This window comes from Malaya genurostris, chromosome 3 (genome assembly GCF_030247185.1).
Source record: "Malaya genurostris strain Urasoe2022 chromosome 3, Malgen_1.1, whole genome shotgun sequence".
NCBI lineage: Eukaryota > Metazoa > Arthropoda > Insecta > Diptera > Culicidae > Malaya > Malaya genurostris.
Genome location: NC_080572.1, coordinates 82,150,384 through 82,176,191, shown reverse-complemented (window position 1 = coordinate 82,176,191; position 25,808 = coordinate 82,150,384). Strand labels below are relative to the sequence as shown.

Here is a 25,808-nt window from a genome sequence, read left to right as displayed (position 1 = left end):
GCTGTCTATCTTTTGTTTTTAATTTCAATCGTAGTCAAGTGATGTAAATATCATTTCTCACAATTTTACATGTTTTGCCTTTCTCATAAAGAAAGGCTATGCAATCACTGTGAAAAACGGCTTTTTAACCTTCCGGGCCTCGGAATGGCATAAACCTTTCGACTCAGCTCGACGAACTGAGCAAATTTCTGTGTGTGTATATGTGTATTCATGTAACAAAAATATGCACACACTTTTCTCAGGAATGTCTGAACTGATTTTCACAAACTTGAATTGAAAGGTCTTATAGTCCCATAGCCTGCTATTGAATTTTATCCCGATCCGACTTCCGATTCCGGAGATATAGGATGAAATGTACCAAATATATGGAAAAAATATGCACTCACTTTTTTCAGAGATGGCTGAACCGATTTTCACAAACTAATATTTAAATGGTCTTACGGTCCCATAGCCTGGTATTGGCTTCCGGTTCCGGAGTTACATGGTAGAATGTGAAAAATAGAATAAAAGTGTGCACTCTATTTTCTCTAAGCCGGCTCAACAGAACGCTTAGTTCACAAACTAAGCTTCAAATAAAAGGTCTCATAGTTTTCTAAAAAAATTGTAGAACATTTTATTAGGATCCGACTTCCGGTTCCGGAACTAAAGCGTGATAAGTGGGAAATTACTAATTCAATTCGTATTTTTTCACGAACGATGGTCAAAAACAAGTACAAATCCCATAAAACTAGTTTGCAAATCCATCTTCTAGTTTGCAGAACTTATTAGTTTGTGGCATAAAAACTTAATTCGGCACTACTGATCCCTCTTTTCCTGTTCCGGAAGCACCAAAAGTTGTGAAAAAAAGGCGGGTGGGTAATATCAGAGACATAACTGGATGTCGTAAATACGAAAACAACTGACATGTTCCTAATTACTTCCCAATATCAATTAGTTGATCAATTGTATGAATTATGCAAGCATTCCCCTTTTCCACATTTTTCGCAAATACAAAAAGGCTTCACTTGATCTAGATTTCTGTGAATTTCACACAGCGAAAAGTGCAAAAATCAAATCAAACAGTTCTAAATTTACACTAAACTGCAAAAATCAAATCAAACAGTTCTAAATTTACACTAAACTGCAGTGGCGATAGAATCCAAACTGATCCAATTTTTGTTGAGAGGCTTGTTTTTACCTGATTTCGTTTGTAGCTTTTTCACTAATGGGCGGTCCTAAAGAAACTATCCGGATGCTGTACGGGATTCATTCCTGCCTTTCAGAAGGACCAAATTGTGGAACTCACTACAATATTAAATACTGTTCGGAACATTTTTCTCGAACGATTTGTTGTACAGCAGCAGATATTTTGTTCTCTTCCTCAGAACGCGTTCTGATTGGCTGGTGTTGACATGGATCAAATGAGACAGGTTTTTTAATAGTGTACTGTTGAAATACTTCAATGATTTTCTTTACACACTTAAGTTGAAAAATTTCGATTCGATTGGTAGTTAGATTATATAGATCCTTTCACAGATCACTGAGCTATGAGCTTTCAAAATACGAAAAAGGCAAACGCGCCTTATGAATTATCCTCTTTGATACTCGTTTATACCAAACATTTCAGAAAAATTTAATTTTGAATTATTTGAGATTATGTCACACAACTGAACATTTTATCATAAAATTGTGATCATATTTCCGATGGCATGTAGCAAAAATTATGTCGATTCGTTAGATACAACAAAAGATATTCACGATCAAAAACTTATCACTCTCAGAGGGTAAATTTTGAAAAGCCACCCCATAGTAAAGCAAGTCGTATTCACGACAAAACTCTAAAAATAGAATTCACTTCGATTTCTCAGCAATGCTTGAACCGATTTTCACAAATCTTTCTTTAAATGAAAGCTCATATTATCTTTAAATCTACTGTGAAATTTCATCCGGATCCGACCTCCGGTTCCGCAGGTACAGTGCGATGAGTGCCAAAGTTTCCAAATCGCCATATATAATGACAATATGTACAACACCGGTACGTGGGGGTACGGTGGAAGAAGAAGACACAAAACCAACTATGCGTGATTTTTGCTATTTTGTATACGCTATAAAAAAACGAAACGGTTACGGATGTCTGCTACTAGTGAGCGATATTGGTAAAGACGGTGCTGAGGTTAGGTTGATTGATATTTTTAGCAATTTTATGATAAGTGCAATCGAAAGAATAAAAGAATGTAAAGCCGAGGTAAAATAAATAAAGGAAAAATAAAATAAAAGAACTAGGCTCAAAACTGATCCAATTTGGAGGTCATATTTGTTGCTGGCAAACGAACCAACTTCGGCTATTTCGGTCATCTGAATCCGGTTTCGGAAGAAGAGGAATGGTGATTAAAAACTGCAAAAAGGATCTCACTCACTTTTCTTCAAGATGGCCAAATCGATATTCACAAACTTATAGGTTCAAAGGAAAAGTCTTACAGTTTCATACGGAATTCCTAAAAATTGTTGTGGATACTACTTCCGGTTCCGGAACTACAGGGTAAACAGGATTTGTAGAGTTTGTTAGATTAAGTCCGAACAAACCTTCCTATTTATATTCAATGAACAGTTGTTTTTACGAATTCCACAGTAATATTTACGATGTTATGAGTAAGAAAGGCATCATTACTCCCCTAGGTGGATTAAAACAGGTTTTGAATATAAATTTGTGCGAAAGACTTCGCTCTATTTATGTGCATCTTGTAAGATGTAAAATCACAATATTTTTTTCGAACTGTGGAAGCAAACTGTTGAATCGAGGGTGGGGCATAATGTCCGTAGAGTGACTGTTATGAGAAAATTAGTATATCAAAGAAATGACTTTGTTTCTTTGCATGTTTATACAGTAAATAGAAACATTAACACTGCAAAAAGTTAGTAAATTTTTAGTTTTTTCATATTTTCCTGCAAACCTGAACAAATGCCAAATTTGCATAGAAGAAAGATAACACGAAAAGATAGTGTTAATGATAAAACTTTTGTTCAGAAAAGTTTTAAATGTTTAAAAATGGAAGGGGCATTGTGCCCAGCAAGGACGCTTTATAATACTTTCCCTTTGTGATAAATTGGTATTTTTAGTGTTTCTAGAATTAGCAACTTCCTACATTAAGGTGTTAGATCAGGTGTCATGGAATCGTAGGGTTTAGAAACAAAAAAGCACAGATGACTCGAAATACTAGGCTTCTGATTCAACTTACCATGAACTCTTAGCGCTTTTCAACCGTCAGGCATTTGAACTCTTAAACATTTCGTAGAGTGACATGCAGAGTGGACGCTAAAGACTATAGCAGTGTCACAATCAAATCATTTTTACTGCCATTAGATTATTTAAATACAGCTGGCACAAATTGCTGGAACCCTCCATCATCATTCGAAATTTGTTACCTTTCTGTGCAGTCCTTGAGAAGGTAGTATGCATTATTAAAATACCGCTCTCGGAGACGCTTCGGAGGACACGGCAGCCAGCTCTCGCTAAGTAACAAGGAATGATTTTTTTGCCCGAAGGTTCTCCGGTTTCTCCGGCGTTGGTTCTGGATTTTCTTTGTTGTTTCCTCCTCACAGCACACCATACCAAATCCAGCGCCGGCGGGAATGCGAGAATGTGAATGCTGGCAAGATTATGCTGTGAAATGCAGCTTTGACGGCCTGCCTGCCGTCCTGTCAGGAATTTTGCAACACATTTCAACTGGTTTCAAGGTGTGCGCTGTGATGGAAAAAGTAAAATTATTCCTATCCGAACTACTATCGGAGGCAGTAGAGATGGAAACGATTCGACGGTCTGGGAAATTTTGCTGGAAGGAATTTAATATTACACGGCAGAACACGTTGATTGATACGTTGACGAGATTTTCCTTCTTGCTTGCCGTTGGGAACGAATGGAATGAGATTCGTATTTTTTTTTCGTTCAACGGAACGAACTGATTGGAAATTTTCATCCGATTGAGCAGTATCGTTTCTCATATTGACAATATTTCCATTGATTTGGAGTTTATCGACATTGATATTTTCATTTTAATTTTAGATTATTATTATGCTGCAGTACGAGTGCAGTACCCTCAATAATAAGCGTCTGGTTGAACTGCCGCTGAATGTGATTTAATCTACAAAATTTTTATGTTCACTTATCTGTGATCTGTTAGAGATAGTCAATGTCAAAATTGTCGTTGAGGGGCGGCAAATCGAGTTTAGGTATTTTTTTTTTTGTTGTGAATACAACTTACTTAACTATGGGGCGCCTTTTCAAAATTTACCCTGTATCAGAATGGATAGAACTTAATCGCGAATATCTCTTATTGTGCTTAACCCAACAACATATCAGCCTAACCCAACAAGATATCAGCAATTTATGATAAAATTATCAGTAGTATAAATACTACAAATAACTCAAAATTACGGTGCAGTGATGACATTTCACTAGAGTGGTACACCAGTGTGTAAGTTTCATTTCTACATTGCGGATGCATTCGTTGAAGCTTCACATAAAAAGGAAAGCGCAGTGTCCATTAGACAGACTTTGAGTGGGTGCTTGTGTTGAAAGAAGCTGGTGCGAGGGAACCACAATCTCTTCGCATGAATCGCTCTCACGTGCTCTCGCCTAAATACACCCAAATGATCACGGTGAAAACCGACTTTTGAACCGAGGAACTCAGATTCAAATGAAAGGTCTTATAGTCCCATATATCGCTATTGAATTTTATCCCGATCCGACTTCCGGTTCCGGAATTACAGGGTGACATGCATCAAAAAAATGAAAATAAATGTCACTCACTTTTCTCAGAGATAGCGTGACCGATTTTTACAAACTCAGATTCAAATGAAAAGTCTTATGGTCCCATATATCGCTAATGAATTTTATTTTTATCCGACTTCCGGATCCGAAATTACAAGACATTTACTTTTTCTCGAAAATTTCTCAAACGATTTTTACAAGCTAAAATGCAAATGAAAGGTCTTTAGATTCTTCAAAAAGTCCTCAAAAAGTTGATCCAGATCCGACTGCCGGTTCCGGTATTACAGTGAGATAAGGAAAAAATTTCAATTTCATGAGGTTTTTTTCACAAGTGATGGCGAAATGAGGTGTACATTTTTATAAAATTTTCAGGTAAATTCATCTAGTTGCAGACTTTTGGACTAGGAGTGTCCGGTTTCCGCTTCCGAACTGCGTTAATAGTGAAGAAAAGCTCCAAAAAAGCTCCAAAAGTGACAAAACTAAAATTGCGATATTTTTGTAAATTTTGGTAACTGTATATTGCACAGAGTAGCAGCAAACCTTATGCATTACCTCTCCGATAAATCCCCGATCTCAATAAAACATTTATGCAATTTTGTAAGAATATAAAACCCTACATTTTTGGCTGTTGTGTTTTCTAAGACTTGTTTATTTACTCTCGTTGGCGTACGACACAATTGTTAATAATTAGGTTTTCGAAAGCGGGGTAAAGTATCTAAAGCTTTTTTTTCTCTTAAACATTGAAATATGATCTAGATTTAAATAGAGTAATCACGTTAGTAATTATAATTATATTAATCTACTTTTCGAAACCTGATAATAATTTTTCACACTTTAATTAAGTTTGTATCCGAAAAATATTTTAATAGACTATCGAACTTAATTCGTCAATGTAAAAATATCTGATTTCTATATTATTAGATTAAAATGAATGGTTCGTCATAAATACGGGCGGAAGAAACCAAGTACAGTATTGTGTAGTGAACAATAGAACGACCTCGAAATGAGTGAACCAAACGAACAAAAGCTACCGCCGACACGAAAGAATACAATTGTTGTTGACTTCAGGCAGTGAAAAATTCGACCGTCGATAGGAGAACTTGAAGGTTTGCTTAAGGAGCAGGTACATCTTGACATTAAACGTGTGAATTTACTTCAATGCAATAAGACGAATAATGTTGTTTATATCCAGTTTTATAAAGAGTTGAATGCAATTCAATTCACAAAAGACAATAACAATGTGCACTATGTGGAGCACGAGGACAATAAGTACAACATTCCAGTATATATGGAAGATAGTGCTATAGAAGTGCGTGTGCAAGATCTTCCCTCAAGCATAATCGATCCTTATATTCGCAAAACTATGTCCCAATACGGAGAGATTCTCTCTATCGAAAAAGAAAAGCGGAAGAACTTTTTCCCCGGTATTCTAAATGGCGTACGTTTGTTACGCATGAGTTTTGGTTTCATATTTTTTAAAACTGTGGAAAAGTTCAGTATTTGAAATTTTCTAAAATAAGAACCAATACACCATGCGTCTCCGGGCCTCGGAAAATTGTTCTAAAGTTTGAGCGATTTCTATACCTATTTTTGATATATATAAAAAAGGTAGAAAAAACGGGAGCACATCTAAATTCCTTCTTTAATTGCTTCCAAACACAACACATCAAGTAGCAACGCAACGAACTTTCTTCCAATGTGATCACTTTGTGCAGAAAAACTGCAATAAACAGCTCACTCCCCATACTTAAGTATGTAACCAGTTTTATTTGTCTAATCAATGTAATCACAATACAGACATGCTCAAAAAGTCTGTCACAGTCAAACATAGCAACTGTCAAAGTATTGACTGTCGGCAGTCAAACTTGACTGTTGCAGTCATTTAACTGTGAATAGTGTGATCACATTGCCAGACCAAATATAAATTGCCGAAAAATTACTTGTCTGTGGCAGATAAACTTTAACAGATAAACTGGCTAGTCTAATCGTAGCTTTACCCTCCAACCAACCAGCAACTGCAACCAATGTACAACAAGGCGCATCTACAGCAAGTCTCAACGAGCCCAAGACTAGGAAAACGAAACAACAAGGAAAACGAAAAGAAAACGGAAATCACACACAGCACCGACGATGAAGCAATGGATGATGAGATAAGTCGCGGACGAAGTGACCCACGATCCTCGTTGGATGGAAATGGAAACTCATCTCCCCCTAGAAAAAGGGTGACAACGAGATCCAATAGCAAAAAAAAATTAAGTAACAAAAATGTAAGTCAATCAGCCACGTAACCTTTTACGCAAAAAGGCCAAAATAAAAATTTCATTTTAAAAAAAAATCGTAGGTGCAAGCGCATACGTTAAATTAATACAGCAGACGACTTTGAATCTATTAGATAAAATACCCAACATTCAATATGTGCCATGAATCCTGCAGCCGAGGGAAACAAGTAGAAAGTTTTCATGCAAAAATCAACACATTTGCTCTGAAAGTACCGGCTAAGATTTTATCCGGCTATCCCATTTAAAGCTTCTTGTCCTGTTCTTGCACTGAAATGGCTTCAAACGTTTTCTGCTCTGGAAAGTTCACGTCCGGTTTTGGCACAAAAAAAATTAATTTGGTTTTCGTATTCAAAACTACTTTAAGGGGGTTTCAACGATAAGTTGCACTTATCAGCCGTTCGTATAACACTCAATCACCTTTGGAAATCTGCTATGTTTCAAACAGTATCACACACAGAGAATTTTTGATAAAAAGCTTTGGAAATTCATGTTTGGTTCATGTCAAGAAAACTGTTTGGTCGTTGTCGCTCATTTGAATCACGATGTAAAAATCTAAAATTAAAGTTGTGTATAACTCCAAAATGGAACTGATTTCGAACGATTTTCACGAACTTTGGTTCAAATCAACGTTATTTGGAATTGTATTTTTATTCAGATCCAACTTCCTATTCTGCTATTCCAGAATTATGAGACTTTCGACCTTGTGGTTATTCACCTCTTCGGATCAGAGAAACTCCACAAAAAAAATTGAAACTGGCATATAAATAATCACAAAAAGGTTATAAATCTTTAAAACTAATCTCACACAAACATTTCAAATTACCTTTTCTGTTGAATATATAAACAGAATTAGGAATTTATTGAAAAAATATGGCGAGTTTGATTTTTCTGCTCATTTGATAGAACGTTTAGCTGAAAATCTACGAATAATTTCTTCAAATTTTTGCATCTACACTCTTAGAAAAAATGAAATTTACGCTTGACGTAAATTCAAGCATGCCGTAATTTCTTCGGCGATGACACAATATTACATCTCCTAACATGTAAAAATATACTTTGCGTCTGTATCGAAGTAAGCTTAAGCTACATCAACTGTGAAGTTACTGATATGACTCATCTTTACATGCTTTGAACTGTGAATGTAAGTGAATCGCGACGCTCCATTTATGTGCATCTAAAAAGATGTAAATTTTTCTTAGTGTGTAGTTAGAAAGCGATACCCATATGTAAAAGATCATGCAGTTGAATTCTTGAACTTAACAGGGAGTGAAACTGTTAACTTCGAAGATACTCTTGAATCAGGGCTGGAAAAAAAAGATCACAAAATCATCAAATAATAACCACTAGCGAAGATGATCGCTTGTGATCTTTCCAAATAAAGATCACTATTTGACATTCCCGGATTGGTTGAATGGTTTCGGCTGCCGAGACATGTTTCCTATGATGTGCCTTCGTTAATGCCCAAAATTCCTCAATTGGTCGAAGTTGTGGGCAATTTGGTGGATTCATGTCTTTTGGGACGAAAGTGACATTTTTGGTAGTATACAATTCTACCGTTGATTTCGAGTAGTGGCAAGAAGCAAGAACTGGCCAGAAGACAACAGGATCCTTGTGGCTTCGAATCATGGGTAGAAGTCGTTTTTGTAAACATTCCTAGATGTATATTTCGCTGTTCATTGAAGCAGTGGTTGGGAAGGGTTTCGCAATCTTACCGCAGCTACAAATTGCTTGCCAGACTATAGCTTTCTTACCAAATTTTTCGACTTCAATCGATGTCTCGGACTGGTTTAACACTTGCCCTTCTCGCACCGTATAATATTGTGGTCCCGGCAAGGATTTGTAATCGAGTTTTACGTAGGTTTCGTCGTCCTTGATTATGCAGTTCAAATTTCCAGCAAGAATCGTATTGTACAGCATTCGAAACCTCGGCCTGATCGATGCTTCTTGTTTCGGACTACGTTTTGGTTGTTTCTGCTTCTTATAGGTTCGAAGATTCAAACGTTGGCTTTGGCTTTTTTGGCCACATCCCAAACTGAAACCTTCTTCTTATGCTCGAACGCCTTCAGTATACGTTTATCCAACTGAGGGTTAGCAGGATCTTTTTTTTCGACTCGTTTTCGGCTGATCCTCAAAGGTGTTATTCTCACCCAACTTCCTGATTGCATTTCGCACGGCACTTTCATTTACTCCTTCCATTTTTGCTATCTTTCTCAGTGACAGTCCGCGTTCTGTGCACCATTTGTACACAATTTTTCGACGTTGTTCTGCTGAAAGTCCACGCATTTCGAAACAAACTAATGAAAACGAATAAACAACTGCACAAGTGGTTAGAGAAGAGTGTAAACAATAGGACGCAGCCATAAAAATTGACAGATTCTGAACCATTGCGAAATGGCAGCGGTTTTTGGTTGCGTCCATACTTTCTGGGACAGTCTTTAACAGAAGCGCAGCATTTGAATGGTGTGTTTCAATTGACGTATCAAAATCCTTAACTCCTGTTACTTCTGTGAATGATATTCAAGCTTAATAGGCTAATATTAATCAGCTGCATAGCACGCTTTGTGACAGGATATGTTTTTCTCATCATTATAATTATTATTCATCGCAGCATGTATGTTAATATTATTAGATGGTTTTATTAATGATTTTCATCCACCACGACGGTATTACTGAATAAATTTCAAATACATCACGAAGCATGTATTTCAGTTATTTATTATTGAATTCAAGATCTTTTTTATACAAATGTAGCGTTTTCTTCATACTTTTAAGAAAAAATACGGATAAAATTATTCGACACGGTTTCGAAAGAGTTCTTGAATTTTTCCTGTAACACGGCTCATAAGGCGGCGCACAGCTTCTTCGTCCATCGTTTTACCTATCTTATTCCACCAGGTCGTCACCTGATTGATTTCTTTGACAACCTTTCCTTTGCCTTCATGATTGCCCAGTATTTCTCGATAGGGCGGAACTGGGGGCAGTTGGGTGGGTTAAGGTTTTTTGGAACAAACTGGACTTATTTCTCTGTATACCATTCTTGAACGACTTTGCTGTAATGATAGCTTGCCAAATCTGGCCAAAGCATTACGTGATGGTCGTGGGATCGAATGAACGGCAAAATTCATTTTTGGAAACACTCTTTTTGGTATTGTTCCGATGTCATTGTCTTATTTGTTACGAAAACTTTCGTTTTTTTGCCACAGCTGCAAATGCCTTGCCAAATCATAAATTTTCTTTCAAATTTGTCGGCAGAAACAAATTTAAATTTGGCTGGAACATCTCCCCGAGCCGAGCCAAGTAAAATTTTTGACCTGGAATTTGCCCGAAGTCAGCCTTGACATAGGTTTCATCGTCCATCAGAAGACACCCGTCGAACTTGGTCAGCCCCTGGTCATATAGTTTCCGAGCACGAATTTTGACCACACTATTCTGTTTCATGGTGCGATTTGGCTGTTTGCTAGCTCGATACGACTTGATTTCTTCCCGGAGTCGAGTTCTCCTCACGGTACTACGGACAACACCGAATTTTCTGGCCAAATCACGGTCCGACAGATTAGGATTCCTCTTAATCGTCTTCAAAATCTTACCACGCAGTTTCCGGTCGACAGTTCCACTCCGACGATTAGCTTGAGGCTTCCGAATCGTCGTCAATATTTCCTTATACCGTTTGGTAGTGCGCCATACGGTATTTCTGGACAATTTCAGCTGTTTAGCTTGCCTAGATGCAGACCACAATGGATTTTCCAAATAATTCTGCACAATTTTTTCCCTTCTTTCGGCTTCCATGTTGATTGTTTACAAAGTACAGTCGATTTGCGGAATGTCAAAAATCATACGTGAAGCAAGTTTCCGACACGTGGGCGCCAAGAACTTCCAAATCCGTCCACCAGGAGCGCCACAATATAAGCAAAAGTTTGTTCCAATTCTTAATGAAGCAAGCTTTAAAACAAAAATTTCTCTTATCAAAAATCATTCGTTTCAAAATTCATAATAATATTTACAATAAATATATGATGTGAAAAGATAATACTGACTATTTTTATTTACTGCGAATCAACAAATTTGCTTATTTCCACCCCTGCTTTAAGTTTTCTAAACTCATTTTTCTTATTGTTAAGGCAAATATGCAAACAAAAGCTCTCTTCCGAAGTATTCGTTTGGATTAAAGAGAGGAAAATTTTCTTCATTCTTGCTCCTACTTGATTGAACATTAGCCGAAATCAAAACCACATGCATTACAGAACTACCTTCTGCTTACAAACAAAACACAACTAAGACTATCCGATTACGGTAAGCTTTTAGGTATGGAAAACTTTTCAATATCCGGACAAAAAACAACATCAAGAAATAACAAATATTCAGAGCACGTTACCTGACCGACTCGACCGTAGGTTGTGGACATTTTTATTTCCGGTACTATTCACAACTTTTCTCGTAAAGCTATAATTTTTTTTCTCTCTCTTTCTCTTAACGACCCTTCAGCTCGTTAGGCGCTTGTTGTCCACTAATCCAAATTATGCGATTGCGTCCCACACCACACCGGTGCTCCTGGAGCACTCGGGAGAGAGCGAAACCGACCGAGTCACTTTCCACTGGAGGCCAACCATAGCCAGGGCTGCCGCTCGCACCGCACTGCACTTTACTTCTTGCGCGGGGAAGCTACACCGGAAACCAATTTCATTCTTAATTTTATCCCTGCTCAAATCACTTCACTGCTTCCGGGGATATGCCTTTGCTTTATCACTACTATTTTTCCCCCGCTTCACTTCTCCGGCTCCGCCGCACTCGGTTGGACTCCGGCGCGGCAACGGGCCCGGATTACTTCTATTTTCGGCAATCGGCCGCCATAGGCGCCACCACCGTGAACACCGTGAGCACTGTGAGCCGATATGGTAATAAATTATCGCATGCTTTTCCCTGTACGGATTTCGAGACACCGCGTCCACAAAAACACTGCTTTTTACGTCGCGCCGCGCCGACTGCCGCGATTCGCCCAAACAGTCGCGATGAAATTGCTGGAAAAGAATAATGGCTTTTAATATCGCGCATAGTTTTGCGAGCGATATTCAAGAGTTTTGATTTAATGCACTTGCGGCTTGGGTAGATAAGCGTTTTGTTCTGCTCGAGTGATTCGCTGCCGGCTGGTTCCGATGAAGGGATCTTGGTAGTGTTGCTGTTTCTACAAGAGGAAGATATTAGTAGTTAAGAATGACGATGATTTGCGCGGAAAATGCTTCCGCTTGAACGAAGAATGTTTGCCCTGCTATGCTGGCACTTTCCATCTCTGGTATTTCATTCAGGTTGCATTCAGGTATGAAGAGATAAAATTATCTCTTGTACTGTGGAACGCCTTGAGCTCAACACACGGCAGTCTTTCAGCTAGTTTCTAGACAAATAAAAAATACCTACAAAAAAAACAGTGCCTTAGCCATAGCAAGAAGCCACATTGCTGTAGCGTCTCAGGTGTACATTCGTAGCCGGAATGGAACAATCAGTCTGTTGGGAAATCATTTTAACAAACAACAAGTCATGGAGTAATTCCTTCGTCCTTCCCGAAAACAACTTCCTCGGGTGGTTCCACGGACGGCCATTCTTCTATCAGCATACCTGTTTCGCATCATAACTAACAAACCAACAAAAAAATCCCATCGTGTTTATTTGTTTGGATGTTTAATGGCTCTTTCCGATTCTTCGCTGAACTTTGCTCGCCCCTGCGTCCCACGACACCATATCGCGATCGCACTCATCCGGTTAAGACTAACAAACGAACGTCGTTATTGTGCGTGTGATAAATCGACGGGAGGTTAAAGAGCAACCGCCAACGTTCTCCCAGGGGGGATGGAGTAAATTGTGTTTGTGTGTGTATGTGTATGTGTATGTATGTGAGCGATTGTGGCAATACCGGTCGGAAGATAAACTTTTGCCCGTTCGCTGGAGTAAGTGTCTTTCACTTACTGATCCAACACTCGCTAATAGACGGTTATCGGACGAGGATTGAGAGGCAATTCGGTGCGGTGAAGGTGGGAGAAATGTGCTTTAGTTTTAATGTAATTCTTGGGAAAGTTTCACGAATGAAATATGGATAGTGAACTATATTCATAAATAATTCTATCCTCGTCAGTATGTACTTATTAACGGGCAAAGCAATTATTTTGGCTTTGTTATGACGGGAGTCCATTTTTTAATTGCTATTGCAAGTCCTGCTCTCACCAACAGAAGCGTTGCTGTATGAAAGATTCAACGGAAATATTAACTTTGCCACAAAAAGAATCATACAATTATTTTTAATAGTATGCTCAATTTTTGTTTACATTTGTGATTATACTTAGAGTATATCTTCGCTGCTTTCGTACTTTCTGTGCTTATATTCTAAGTTTGCGCGAAGTGTAATTCGTTACAGGATTACTCAACTCTGGCGTGAGATACACAATCTTCCATTTTAGTTATTTCGAGAAACGGAAATAATTGGCGCAATTGCCAGATTTTGATTGTAAATTCACACAAGTTTTTTTTTAAATTCTATTTTTTTTAAATTTCAAACCTATTCATAACACGTCGGCCAATAAGTTTGCGGCCTGACAGACAGATGGCGTCACTAATAAGAAATGTCACCTGACAAATTTTCATGAAAAATTCGGTTAATTAGTGTATTAATAATTATACCTTCAGGGACGCTTTGGAAAACTAGATAAATTGGAGAAAAAGGCGGGTAGGTAATGTCAGAGACACAACTGGATGTCGTGAATACGAAAACAACTGACATGTTCCTTAACACTTCAGAATATCAATTAGTTGATCAATTGTATGAATTATGCAAGCATTCCCCCGTTTCACATTTTTCGCAAAAACAACTGCACAAATCTGATTAACCTGTTCTCGATTTGCACTAAACCGAGGATATTTACCTTCGATTTGCGAGTAATAAATCCTAATAGCTCTTTAGAAAACTTTTAGAGCCTTTAGAACGGCTGATTTTGTGTGATGCTCTCCACCGTTGTCCTCTTTTCGTTGTTTTTGTCGTGAATACGACCTACTTTACTATGGGGTGCCTTTTCAAAATTTACCCTCTGAGAGAGTGATAAGTTTTTGATAGTGAATATCTCTTGTTGTATCTAACGAATCAACATAATTTTTGCTATATGCCATCGGAAATATGATCACAATTTTATGATAAAATTTTCAGTTGTGTGACATAATCTCAAACAATTCAAAATTAAACTTTTCTGAAATGTTTGGTATAAACGAGTATCAAAGAGGATAATTCATAAGGCGCGTTTGCCTTTCTCGTATTTTGAAAGCTCAAACCTCAGTGATCTGTGAAAGGGTTTATATAATCTAACTACCAATAGAATCGACATTTTCCAATTTAAACGTGTATAGCAACAGCATTGATGTAATTCAATAGTACACTATTGAAAAACCTGTCTCATTTGACCCATGTCAACACCAGCCAATCAGAACGCGTTCTGAGGAAGAGAACAAAATATCTGCTGCTGTACAACAAATCGTTCGAGAAAAATGTTCCGAACAGTGTTTAATACCGTTGTGAGTTTCACAATTTGGTCCTTCTGAAAGGCAGGAATGAATCCCGTACAGCATCCTCATAGTTTCTTTCAATGAAATGCTAATCCGAAATGAAATGATCGACAATAAAATTCAATATGCTGCTATTTTTATAGCCGTTAAGATCGCCCATTAGTGAAAAAGCTACAAACGAAATCACGTAAAAAGAAACCTCTTAACAAAAATTGGATCAGTTTGGGTTCTATCGCCACTGCGAGCAGATGTATTCTGTGTCGTTTGCAAAGCTAGTTTCGCTTCCGACAAGAGAGAATACGTCACAGCTGCTAGTCGTTTGCATTGGTGAAAAAAAACAACGGAAAGGAGGCAACGGTGGAGAGCATCACACAAATTCAACCGTTCTAATGACTCTAAAATTTTTCGAAATAACTGTTAGGATTTCTTCTTCGCAAATCGAAGGTAAATATTTATTTATTTATTTATTTATTTTATATAAAAAATTTCCAAGTATCCTACTGCGTGCTAGATTGAAGTCAAATCCTGATGAAACGCGGTTGAATGATCTCTGCAAGCCAATAATATCATTGTTAGCACCGTAGTTAGTTCGTCGTAAAAGAAGTCGAAGAAATGCACTATTGCGAAGAGCCCGGGGTCGGACGTTGACATTAATTTCGCGGAGCAAAGCAGGGCAGTCAATCCTATCGGTCAGAACATCTACTATCAATAAAGCACGTGCAACATCTCGACGAACTTGTAGTGTATCGAGACCGATTAACAACCCGCGACTTTCGTAGCTTGGTAGTTGGTGAGGATTGTTCCACGGTAAGCGCCGTAGGGCGAAGCGAATGAATCTGCGTTGTATCGATTCGATTCTATGAGCTCCGTTTATTTAGCGAGGGTTCCAAACGACAGAACAGTACTCCAAGGATGAACGAGCAAAACAGAGATTTTAAACAGTGCACGTCTGTAAAATGTTTAGCCATCCTCATTATAAATCCTAGGTTGCGAGAAGCTTTAGAAACGATATAGCTGATGTGTGGCTTGAATGTCAGTTGCTCATCGAGAAAGATACCAAGGTCTTTAACACACGTCGTTCTGTCTATCGGGGATCCTTCCAGAAAGTAATCAAAATGAGATGGTTCTTTCTTCTTCGAGAACGTGATGGTCGAGCATTTGTCAGGATTCAATTTCATACGGTTTACTTTACACCACTCGGCGAAGCTCAACAACTGTCGTTAAAGAAAACCTGCATCTTCTGGGCTTCGAATGTAATAGTAGATCTTAATGTCATCGGCAAACGATAGATGAGGGCCCTCTAGAGTAAAGTTGACGTCGTTGAAATACAGTAAAAATATTAAAGGTCCGAGATGGCTACCCTGCGGAATTTCGGACGAAGCGATAAACTCATTGGAAACGTGATCGCCGATTTTCACTGCTAAACGACGATCTATAAGATATGACTGCAGCCACCGAAGGATGTTAGAGCCGAATCCAAGTCTTTCCAATTTAGCAATTGTTATATTGTGGTTTATTATATCAAAGGTAGCAGAGAGATCGGTGTAAATAGCGTCTGTTTGCAAACCTTTCAACATACCATCAGTCACGTAGCACATGAATGACAATAGGTTGGTGGTTGTGGAGCGCTTAGGCATAAAACCATGTTGAGTGTCAACAATATATTGCTTGCCGTGGTTGAAAATCGGTGCCAGAATAACCTTTTCAAACAGTTTAGGTACTGCACTAAGCGATGTGGTGCCACGGTAATTGTTCACGTCTTTTTTGTCACCTTTCTTATACACTGGGAACATAAAAGAAGATTTCCATAAGTTGGGAAAAACTTCTTTAGAGAGTGACATCCGAAATAGTCGACAAAGGGGAGCAATTACACCAGTCGAGCAATCTTTCAATATAACTGCCGGTAAGCCGTCAGGGCCAGAGGAGGTAGACGACTTCATGCAAGCGATGAGATTTAAAGAATTATTAGATTCTGGAACGTTAAGCGCGGCGAGTGTAATTTATTGCGGGCTAAAGGTTTCGTTTGTAAAGGCACGAGAAAATTTTTCCGAAAAAGCTGGCAGATTTCCCGCTTACACGAACCAGTAAACTCTCCAAACTTCATTATAGAAGGTAACTCAGACTCCTTCCTTTGCTCGTTCACGTGTTTCCAAAAAGACTTCGGATTGCATTTCAATTTCCGTTGTACATTTTTCAAGTAGTTGACATGACAACGCTTGACAGTTTTCTTGTATAATTGATTGATCTGGACATATTGATTACGCAGTGCGTATCCTCCATGTTTTGAATACCGTTTTAGGGCGGCTCTTTTAGTCGTTTTCAGTTGTCTCACTACGGTGGTCTGCCAGGGACAGCCGTTTGGATCGTTTTGGTACAAAAAAGTCAATCGCGTAGCTCATGACGTTAGAGAACGTTTGTACAGCAGCGTTGACTTCATCATTGTCGAGAATTTCCTCCCAGTCAATATGTATTAGAAAGTCGGTCATTTTAGTCTAGTCAGCTTTATTAAAATTATAGCTGATGATGTCGGTCGTGTTGTAGCCATCTGGTGGAAGATTAGAGTTGAGCACAATATGAAGTGGCGGGTGATGTCGAACAGATTTGACCAAAGGAAACGGTGAGGCACTAATTATAGGTGCAACATCTGCTCTGCTCGAGAAGCATAGATCCAGCATTCGGTCGTTTTCGTTGGCAACAGGATTCGATTGGCGAAGTAAGTTGACACTATAACCGTCGAGCAAGGTCGTAATGCCAACATGGAATGTTGAAAGCGTCGGATCAGCGAAAAAGAATCCACCGGAAGTTCCTTGCCATTTGATTCCGGGAAAATTGAAGTCTCCAACGATTAAAATTTCGTCGATTGGATGCGCGTGAGTTGAAAAATTTCATGAAGGGACTCTAAGTGGGCATTGATTAGAGCTAGATCGCGACATCGATCAGGTGGAAGATAGACTACGCAGTGGAAGAGTGTGAACTCGGCGAGTTTGACACTGATCCACAATTGCTCGACACGACTACCAGGCGTTGATTCGATCAACTGCGCTTCGAAACGTCTATGAACCGCAACGAGCACTCCGCCTCCGATAGATTTGGGACTGTTAAGAGTACTGCGATCGGTTCGAAAAACTTCGTAACTGGCACCAAACCCCTGAACAGACAGTGTGTTTTCTAGGAGCCAAGTTTCGGTAAGAGCGATAATGTCAAAACAATCGTCTGAACTTGCTAACAAATACTCGTCGACACATGAGTTCATACCACCGACGTTTTGGTAGTAAATCTGCAAATTGGAGTTACTTGATCGGACTTGCGATGGAAGGCTGGAAACGGGGATCAGGATCATATCCTCAGTTTAGTGCAAATCTAGAACAGTTTGATTAGATTTGTGCACTTTTCGCTGTGTGAAATTTACAGTAATCGGGATCAAGTGAAGCCTTCTTTGTTTTTGCGAAAAATGTGAAAAAGAGGAATGCTTGCATAGTTCATACAATTGATCAACTAATTGATATTCGGAAGTGTTAAGGAACATGTCAGTTGTTTCCGTATTCACGACATCCAGTTATGTCTCTGACATTACTCACCCGCCTTTTTTCACCAATGCAAACGACTAGCAACTGTGACGTAATCGCTCTTGTCGGAAGCGAAACTAGCTTTGCACACGACACACAATACATCTGCTAGCAGTGGCGATAGTATCCAAACTGATCCAATTTTTGTTAAGAGGTTTCTTTTTACGTGTTTTCGTCTGTAGCTTTTCCACTAATGGGCGGTCCTAACGGCTATAAAAATAGCAGCATATAGAATTTTAATTTCGATTATTTCATTTCGGATTTGCATTTCATTGAAAGAAACTATCAGGGTGCTGTACGGGATTCATTCCTGCCTTTCAGAATACTCGATCGATTTGTTGTACAGCAGCAGATATTTTGTTCTCTACCTCAGAACGCGTTCTGATTAGCTGGTGTTGACATGGGTCAAATGACACAGGTTTTTCAATAGTGTACTATTGAAATACTTCAATGCTTTTGCTAGGCACGTTTAAGTTGAAAAATTTCGATTCTATTGGTAGTTAGATTATATGATCTGTGAAAGATCACTGAGCTATGAGCTTCAAAAATTATCCCCTTTGATACTCGTTTATACAAAACATTTCAGAAAAGTTTAATTTTGAATTATTTGAGATTATGTCACACAACTGAAAATTTTATCATAAAATTGTGATCCTATTTCCGATGGCATGTAGCAAAAATTATGTTGATTCGTTAGATATAACAAGAGATATTTACGATCAAAAACTTATCACTCTCTCAGAGGGTAAATTTTGAAAAGGCACTCCATAGTAAAGTAAGTCGTATTTACGACAAAACCTTTCTAAACTCACCTAGTGGTGTGATAATGCCTTTCTCTTGCCACTTAAATAGGTTTTCATTGCGTTTATGACATTATATCCTCAGCCAATAGTATTCTGCCGTTCCTCGCATAATTGACCTATGTGTATGTCCATACAAAATCAGCCATCAAACTTTTTCTCCATCTAACAATTTTTTTTTGGTTAAGAACTCAAAAATATTTGGTGCGTATTTTTTATTACAATATGGTACGTGGAATTTTAGAGAATTGATTTTTTGAAAATCCGCGTTCTCAAAAAAAGCCTTTTTGCCTTTTTCATATAGAAAGGTTCTGCAATTGTTGTGAAAACCGACTTTACAACCGAGGCCTGGATGGCCGAGTGTCATATACCGTTCCACTCAGTTCGTCGAGCTCACAAAATATCTGTGTGTGTAGGTGTGTATGTGACAAATAATGTCACTCAATTTTCTCAGAGCTTACTGAACCGATTTTCACAAAATCAGATTGAAATGAAAGGTCTTAAGGTCCCATACAAAGCACCTGAGTTTCATTTGGATCTGACTTCAGGTTCCGGAATTACAGGGTGATATGCACCAAAACAAAAAGAAAAAATAGTCACACGCATTTCTCAGAGATGGCTGAACCGATTGTCACAAACTTAGATTTAAATGAAAGGTCCTATGGCCTCATACAATTTTTTAAAATTTCAATTGGATTCGACTTCCGGTTCCAGAATTACAAGGAAATATGTTGTCTTAAAACTTTTTAGAAAGTCCCTGAAAAGTTGATCCAGATCCGACTTCCGGTTCCGGTATTACAGTGCGATTAGTCTCCAAAAACGGAACTCACTTCGATTTCTCAGCAACGGTTAAACCGATTTTCACAAATCATGATTCAATTTGAAGCTTGTCTTTAAATATACTGCGCAATTTCATCCAGATCCGACTTCCGGTTCCGAAATTATAGGGCGATGAGTGACAAAACATTCAAATCGTCATTCAAAATGACGATGTAAAACTGGTACGTGTCGGTACGTGCGGCTTTCCTCCGTTCGCAGCGTGCTTTGTTTAATTTCGTATAGCGTGCAGGGTGAAAATTTCATCAGAGAGCTAAGTGTTCTATACCATTCGACACAGTTGATCGAGCTGAGCAATGTATGTGTATGTGCGTGTATGTGTGTAAGTATGTGTCAAATAATGTCACTCATAAAATAAAAAATCTCGTAGTCCCATAGGTTGCTAAGGAATTTCACAGCGTCATGTAGAGCGACGACGCAAAAAAGGGTAAAATTATTCTAGATTTGGCTTAAAACTGATTCAATTTGTAGGCTATATTAGTTACCTACTAAACGAACCGACTTCAGCTATACTGGTTCCAAGTTCCCAGTTCCAGAAGTACCGGAAATAGTGGTCAAAAAGTTTAGATAGTCAAACTATCCTATATTTCCGGATCCAGGAGTCGGATTCGGATGAAATGTAAGATGGGACTATGAGCAAATCTAGAAAACATTTTACCCTTAACTCCAGAACCGGAAGTTGGATCTAAATAATATCCAGGAATTTTGTATGGGACAACAAGACCTTTCATTTGAATCTAAGCTTGTGAAAATCGGTTCAGCCATCTCCGAGAAAAGTGAGTGCAAAAAAGGTGGGTGGGTAATGTCAGAGACATTACGGGAGGACGTGAATACGACCAAACACACCTTTTTTTCTTTCACACCTCGGAACATCAATAAACACAATCAATCAACTAATATTGTGTGAATTGTACAGTTTTTACTGTTTCACTTCTAGAATTTTAACGGAGCATCTATGTTGAAGTATGACTGCGAATACAGTTGAAAAATTCTGATCAAGAATTCAGTTCATTTATAGTGTTAGAAATCTGGAACTGAATTCATTTTTAACCATTCAGAATCCAAATTTAATTCTAGAATCGAATACCGAACTTGAGTTCCAAACCTGACTTGAAGCTCTGAATCCAGTTTCAAGCTCTTGTTCCAGAACCCAAGGTCCTGCGTTAAATTCCAACATGCTTAAGGATCAAGAGTAAACCAAGTTAACTTGTGTTGGTAATTTGTGTATTTCGTATATTTTATTTGGTACGTATGCCATAGATCTGTGTATTCATATATGAAATGCACCGAGTTTATCAAAGTGGATTCCACGATTGAGTTTCAAACAATATTTTTTAACAATAATTTATTCTCAAATGAATGTTAAGCCTGGATTAAATATCATTTTTCACCAATATATGATGGAAAATTGCTTACATTTTGTGAATGTAGATTTTAATTCCCCAATAAAAACGTTAGCAACACTGCTTCAATGCACGTGTATTAGATTGCGCTGCACAAAATAAACAAAACTAAATATTTTCTGTTACAAAAGCAGTTTTCCTGGAAAAATAACTAGTTTTACGACAACATTTCATATCCATTGGCTTTCGTGTGTGTTAAATTAAAGATTCCTATTTGGCGGGTTTACTTATAGAAGGTACGTAAATCTTTATATCGCAATAATTTCTGCAAGAGGAAATCCACATAGAAATGTGTTTGTTGCTAATCAAATGTGTCAGTGGAAGTACAGAGGGGTCTCGTATAACGCGGTACGCCGGGGGCGTGAAAAGCGAATCCGCGATAAACGGGACCCAGAGCATATGGGATTTCGACTGATTGGGGCTTTGAACGGTTATCTCGCTTCGGTCGATAGATAGAGCTATACAATCTTCGGCAAACTTGTTGTAGATACTTTGACCAACAATTTAGTGTAGTTTGACCGACAATTAGTTGAGAACTGCTCCGCCAAGGACGCTTTGAAATGAGCATGAAATAATTCATATGTTTACATTAGAAAAAATAGTTTGACCATGAAATATCGCGAATATTTTAGAGTCTGGAGTTTTCAAGTAACTTTTCGAGATACTCAAAGTTTACCAAAAAGTGAAAATTATTTCGGAATCACTCCATCAGATGGAATTAGTGTGCTTGCTATGGTAAATATTTCGATATCAAAATTATGCACTAGCTCGAAAACTAAAAGATTGAGAGCGATTTTGTTTTCTAGAAAGATGTTCAGAATGTAGAGGTCTACATTATGAATATTTTGTTAATAAGAAACTAACCCACCCAGTGGCGCTAGTGGGCGCATAATTTTGCGATATAAAATTAGTTCTGTTATATCTTTAAAATTTGATGATATAGATTGTCGGTGTTTTCGGAAAGAATTTTCCGGAGGTCAAAACAGATCAAATGGTGTAAACAGTAATTGAAATTTCTCGCATGGGTGACTCTAGTGTGCAATTCAGGGTTCGAAATTCTTGCAACTCAAAATCATGTTGACTCATTAAGATGGTTTCCTCGAGAAGGTGTTTTTAGCTATTGAATGATTGATGAAACAGTTCTTATTGTATCTACAAGGTGATTTTTGTAACTGAATATCATACTTGTTTATGAGAGTGATCTTATTGATCAGTTTTTGAATAAGTTGGTGAAGGAGAGACAGATTTCAAATTGTTTTTTTTTTCTAGAAGGCGTTAGTAAGGTACTAGAGTATTAAGATGAATAAGCTATCGACATCTGAAATCTGAGGAACTTGATAGAGAGAAAACTCGAAATTCATGCTTAATGTTTTGATTATTTATACAATATCACGTTAAGTACATACAATGTGACATATATATGACAATATATGTGACATATATTGCTCATTTCGTTTCATTTTATTTATTATTTAAATTTAACCTTTTTTATTGAACAGGGAAAAGCCCAATGGACAACTAAGACACATTTCGGTGAACTGATAACGAACGTTGATATGACTGTTGAGCGTTTGCGATAGATAGAATTTACGAATTATTTTGATGCATCCAAAACAATACTATAGAGACCGCATCAATTGGAGAAAAAATTGAACTGTTTCTGCGATAATCTGGTATTATCCAGATCTTTGAAAGAATGAATCAATTTAAAATCATTGGCTAATGTTAGTTTTGGGAATTGTTGTGGATTTATTTAAATAACAAATAATATCAAAAATAGTCAAAAATGAAGATATTATTCAAATTAATTATAGTTATATCAGTTAGTTAGGTTAGTTTTGTTCACTCTGATCGTTCTTACATTCAATCAATAAGGTCTTTAATTGTGTATTCGATTGTCTAAGGATGTGTTGCGTTTGTTCTCGTCGTTCGATGTTATTATCCAAGGAACAAAAGTTCTCCAATTCGTTGAGTAGCAAAATTTTTGAGTTGATTTCTTCAGCACTTGGTTGTGGAATAATAATATCGTCTATATCATCTGTGTCTGGATCAGCATCAGCATCAGGATTCTCAATATCATCGATTTGTATACCAGGCTCCAAAAAAAAAAGATGGGAGTAGTTTTTTCCAGCAATTTTTCAACGTTGATGACTTAATTTCAAGCTGAATGAATGCAACCAAAGCTATTTTTGAGATCAAATTTTTTCCACGAATCGATTAATGACAGATTATCTTTTTTAGAAATTTGTAAAATTTGACTGCTTTATTTAACATGTTATTCGTACGAAAAATTGATTTCTATTGGATGATCAGAAAACTGGCTACAACGTATTTATAACAAATGAACCAAACATTTGGAAACAACCAAATGAAACGAATGAAAGAATCTATGATCGTTCTCTCTGTTGCACTCTAGTTCTTTTTATATTCTAGCTTTCAACGCAACTCAACTAGTATATAGTAGTATGTATGCGAAAAAGTAATTCTGCAGAAACACACTAACACATATACGATAGCGTCGTATAGGATGTATGCATAGTAGATTTGTTAGAGAATCGCATGACACAAAAACATTTTATGACGGAGGAAAACACGTGAGTTTGCATCATTTTGCGAATCCTCTGAAATAACAGCTATTTTAGCAAACCGAAAAATTCAGAAAACTATGTATAAACCACATATTTTGAAACTTGAGAAATCGCATAAAAGCAATCATATTTGTAATCAAGAAATCTCTACCGTCAACTAGTATAAATAACGAAACAAACAAATATAATTTTCCTAAAAATACAGCTTTCTAAGTCATCATGATCGCAATAGCGCTACCTTTTTTTTAAATACTGAACTACTGTTCACATTATCGAATATTTTTTGATATCCCAAGCAATTTTGAGGAAGATACACTGCTCCTAAATTATCACACACAATCTTTTTTTCAATCTCTAACCAGTTTGTAAACCCTCGAAAAAACGATCTTAATAAATCGAAATAAATCAAGGTAACAGGAATTTCCAACCCAGAATTGCACACCAGCGTCACTAAGTTAGAAAAATTTGTACAACTGTTCACACTATTTAATCTGTTTTTACCTTCCCCATATTCTTTCCGAAAACACCGTCATATATCACATATCACATATTAAATACACATAATAAATTTTATATTGTAAGATTGTAATTACACTAGCGCCATTCTGTGGGCAAGTTCTCAGCTAACATGGTTTTCAAAATGTAAACCATAACATTCCTAACAACTTTCCAACAAACAAAACCGCTCTATATCTTCTAGTTTTTTTATAAGGACATAATTCTGATAATTGATATTTGTGTTCAAGTACATTAGCTACATCTGATGGAGTAAGTCCGAGTTAATAATTTTGCTGTTTGACAAACTTTGAATTCCCGCATTATCCAAAATACTATAATTTGCGAGTTACTTGAAGCTCGAATCGTTTTGTCTGTGTTAAGCGAATGATTTATGTCATGCATTTTTCAAAGCGCCCCTGACGGAGCAGTTCTCAACTAATTGTCTGTCAAACTACACTAAATTGTTGGTCAAAGTGTCTACAGCAAGTTTGCCGAAGACTGTGTGGTTCTATCTATCGACCGAAGCGAGATAACAGTTTACAGCCCCAATCAGTCAAAATCCCATATGCTCTGGGTCCCGTTTATCGCGGTTATCCGGCAATAACGAATCCGGCAACAAAGAATACCGGCAAAACCGAATCCGCGTTGTACGAGACCCCTCTGTAAGCTGAAACTGAAATTATTTTTTTCGAGCAGTTTTAAGGCAAACGGAAGAGTTTTAAACTAAGATTTTCGCTTTTCTTGAATTGCAATTTTTAAGCGGCACGAACCGATTAGTTCATTTTTCAACCATATGGAAGATTCATTGAGTAAAGTCAGGAAAAAAGCGCCGGAATTTGTTTTTACGCACACATTGTTGACATTACTCATACGCTTGCAAACTGTCTTGCTCCTTAATCTGAATAAGGGTAATGAACTCAGAACTGGAATCAGGAGTTAAATTCAGGTTCTGAAGTCAGTTTCAAAATTATGGTTCAGATCTAGAATTCATATCATGAATTTTGTTTCGTAATTCTGAAATTTGTTCCAGAATGAGAATTCTGGATACGAATTTCGAACTCAAATTAAGGCACTAAGTTTAGTTCAAAATCTAGTAAAGAACCAGTTGCAAAAATCTAGCAACAGAATCTAGAATTAGGATTCAGTTTCGGAGTCTAAGTTTTAACTTTTGAACCCGTATTCTGGAACTAAATTTTGAAACTAAATTCCAAAACTTCAGTCTAAAACCAAAATTTAGTTCAATATTAATGTGGAATTTAGTTCTTAAATCCAATCCAAATGAGACTTACAGGCGAATGATAACACAACCTGACCGTTTGAAGCTTTATAACACATAGAAAATCTGTTTTGGATGCTGCTGATTGAACTTCGGCTACTCGCTTCGCCTGAGAAACCGTCGCTCCAGTGCTAAAAAGGCAAGCAAGCGTAATTCTGTTTTTCTCATTGTTTCCAAAAGTTTGAGAAAATTAAAATTTTGAGTTATCCATGGTTATCACACATTGTTGAAATTTTAATCCTAGATTCCTGATCATATTTCCGATAGTTTGTAGAAAA

The 25,808-nt window shown here is 37.5% G+C and overlaps 1 protein-coding gene across 11 annotated transcripts in view; it reads right to left on the bottom strand.

Moving 5' to 3' along the window:
* LOC131438511 (alpha-catulin) overlaps window positions 1-25,808 on the bottom strand; it is a 475,173-nt gene that overhangs the window by 194,888 nt on the left and 254,477 nt on the right. Inside the window, exon 2 of one of the 11 annotated variants that reach the window (XM_058608600.1) lies at window positions 11,399-12,041. The exons of the other annotated variants lie outside the window; for them this stretch is intronic. Within the exon in view, the coding sequence (XP_058464583.1) occupies window positions 11,399-11,428 (30 nt within the window). The 5' untranslated portion in view covers window positions 11,429-12,041. The remainder of the gene's footprint in view (window positions 1-11,398; window positions 12,042-25,808) is intronic. 11 annotated transcript variants of the gene reach the window in all.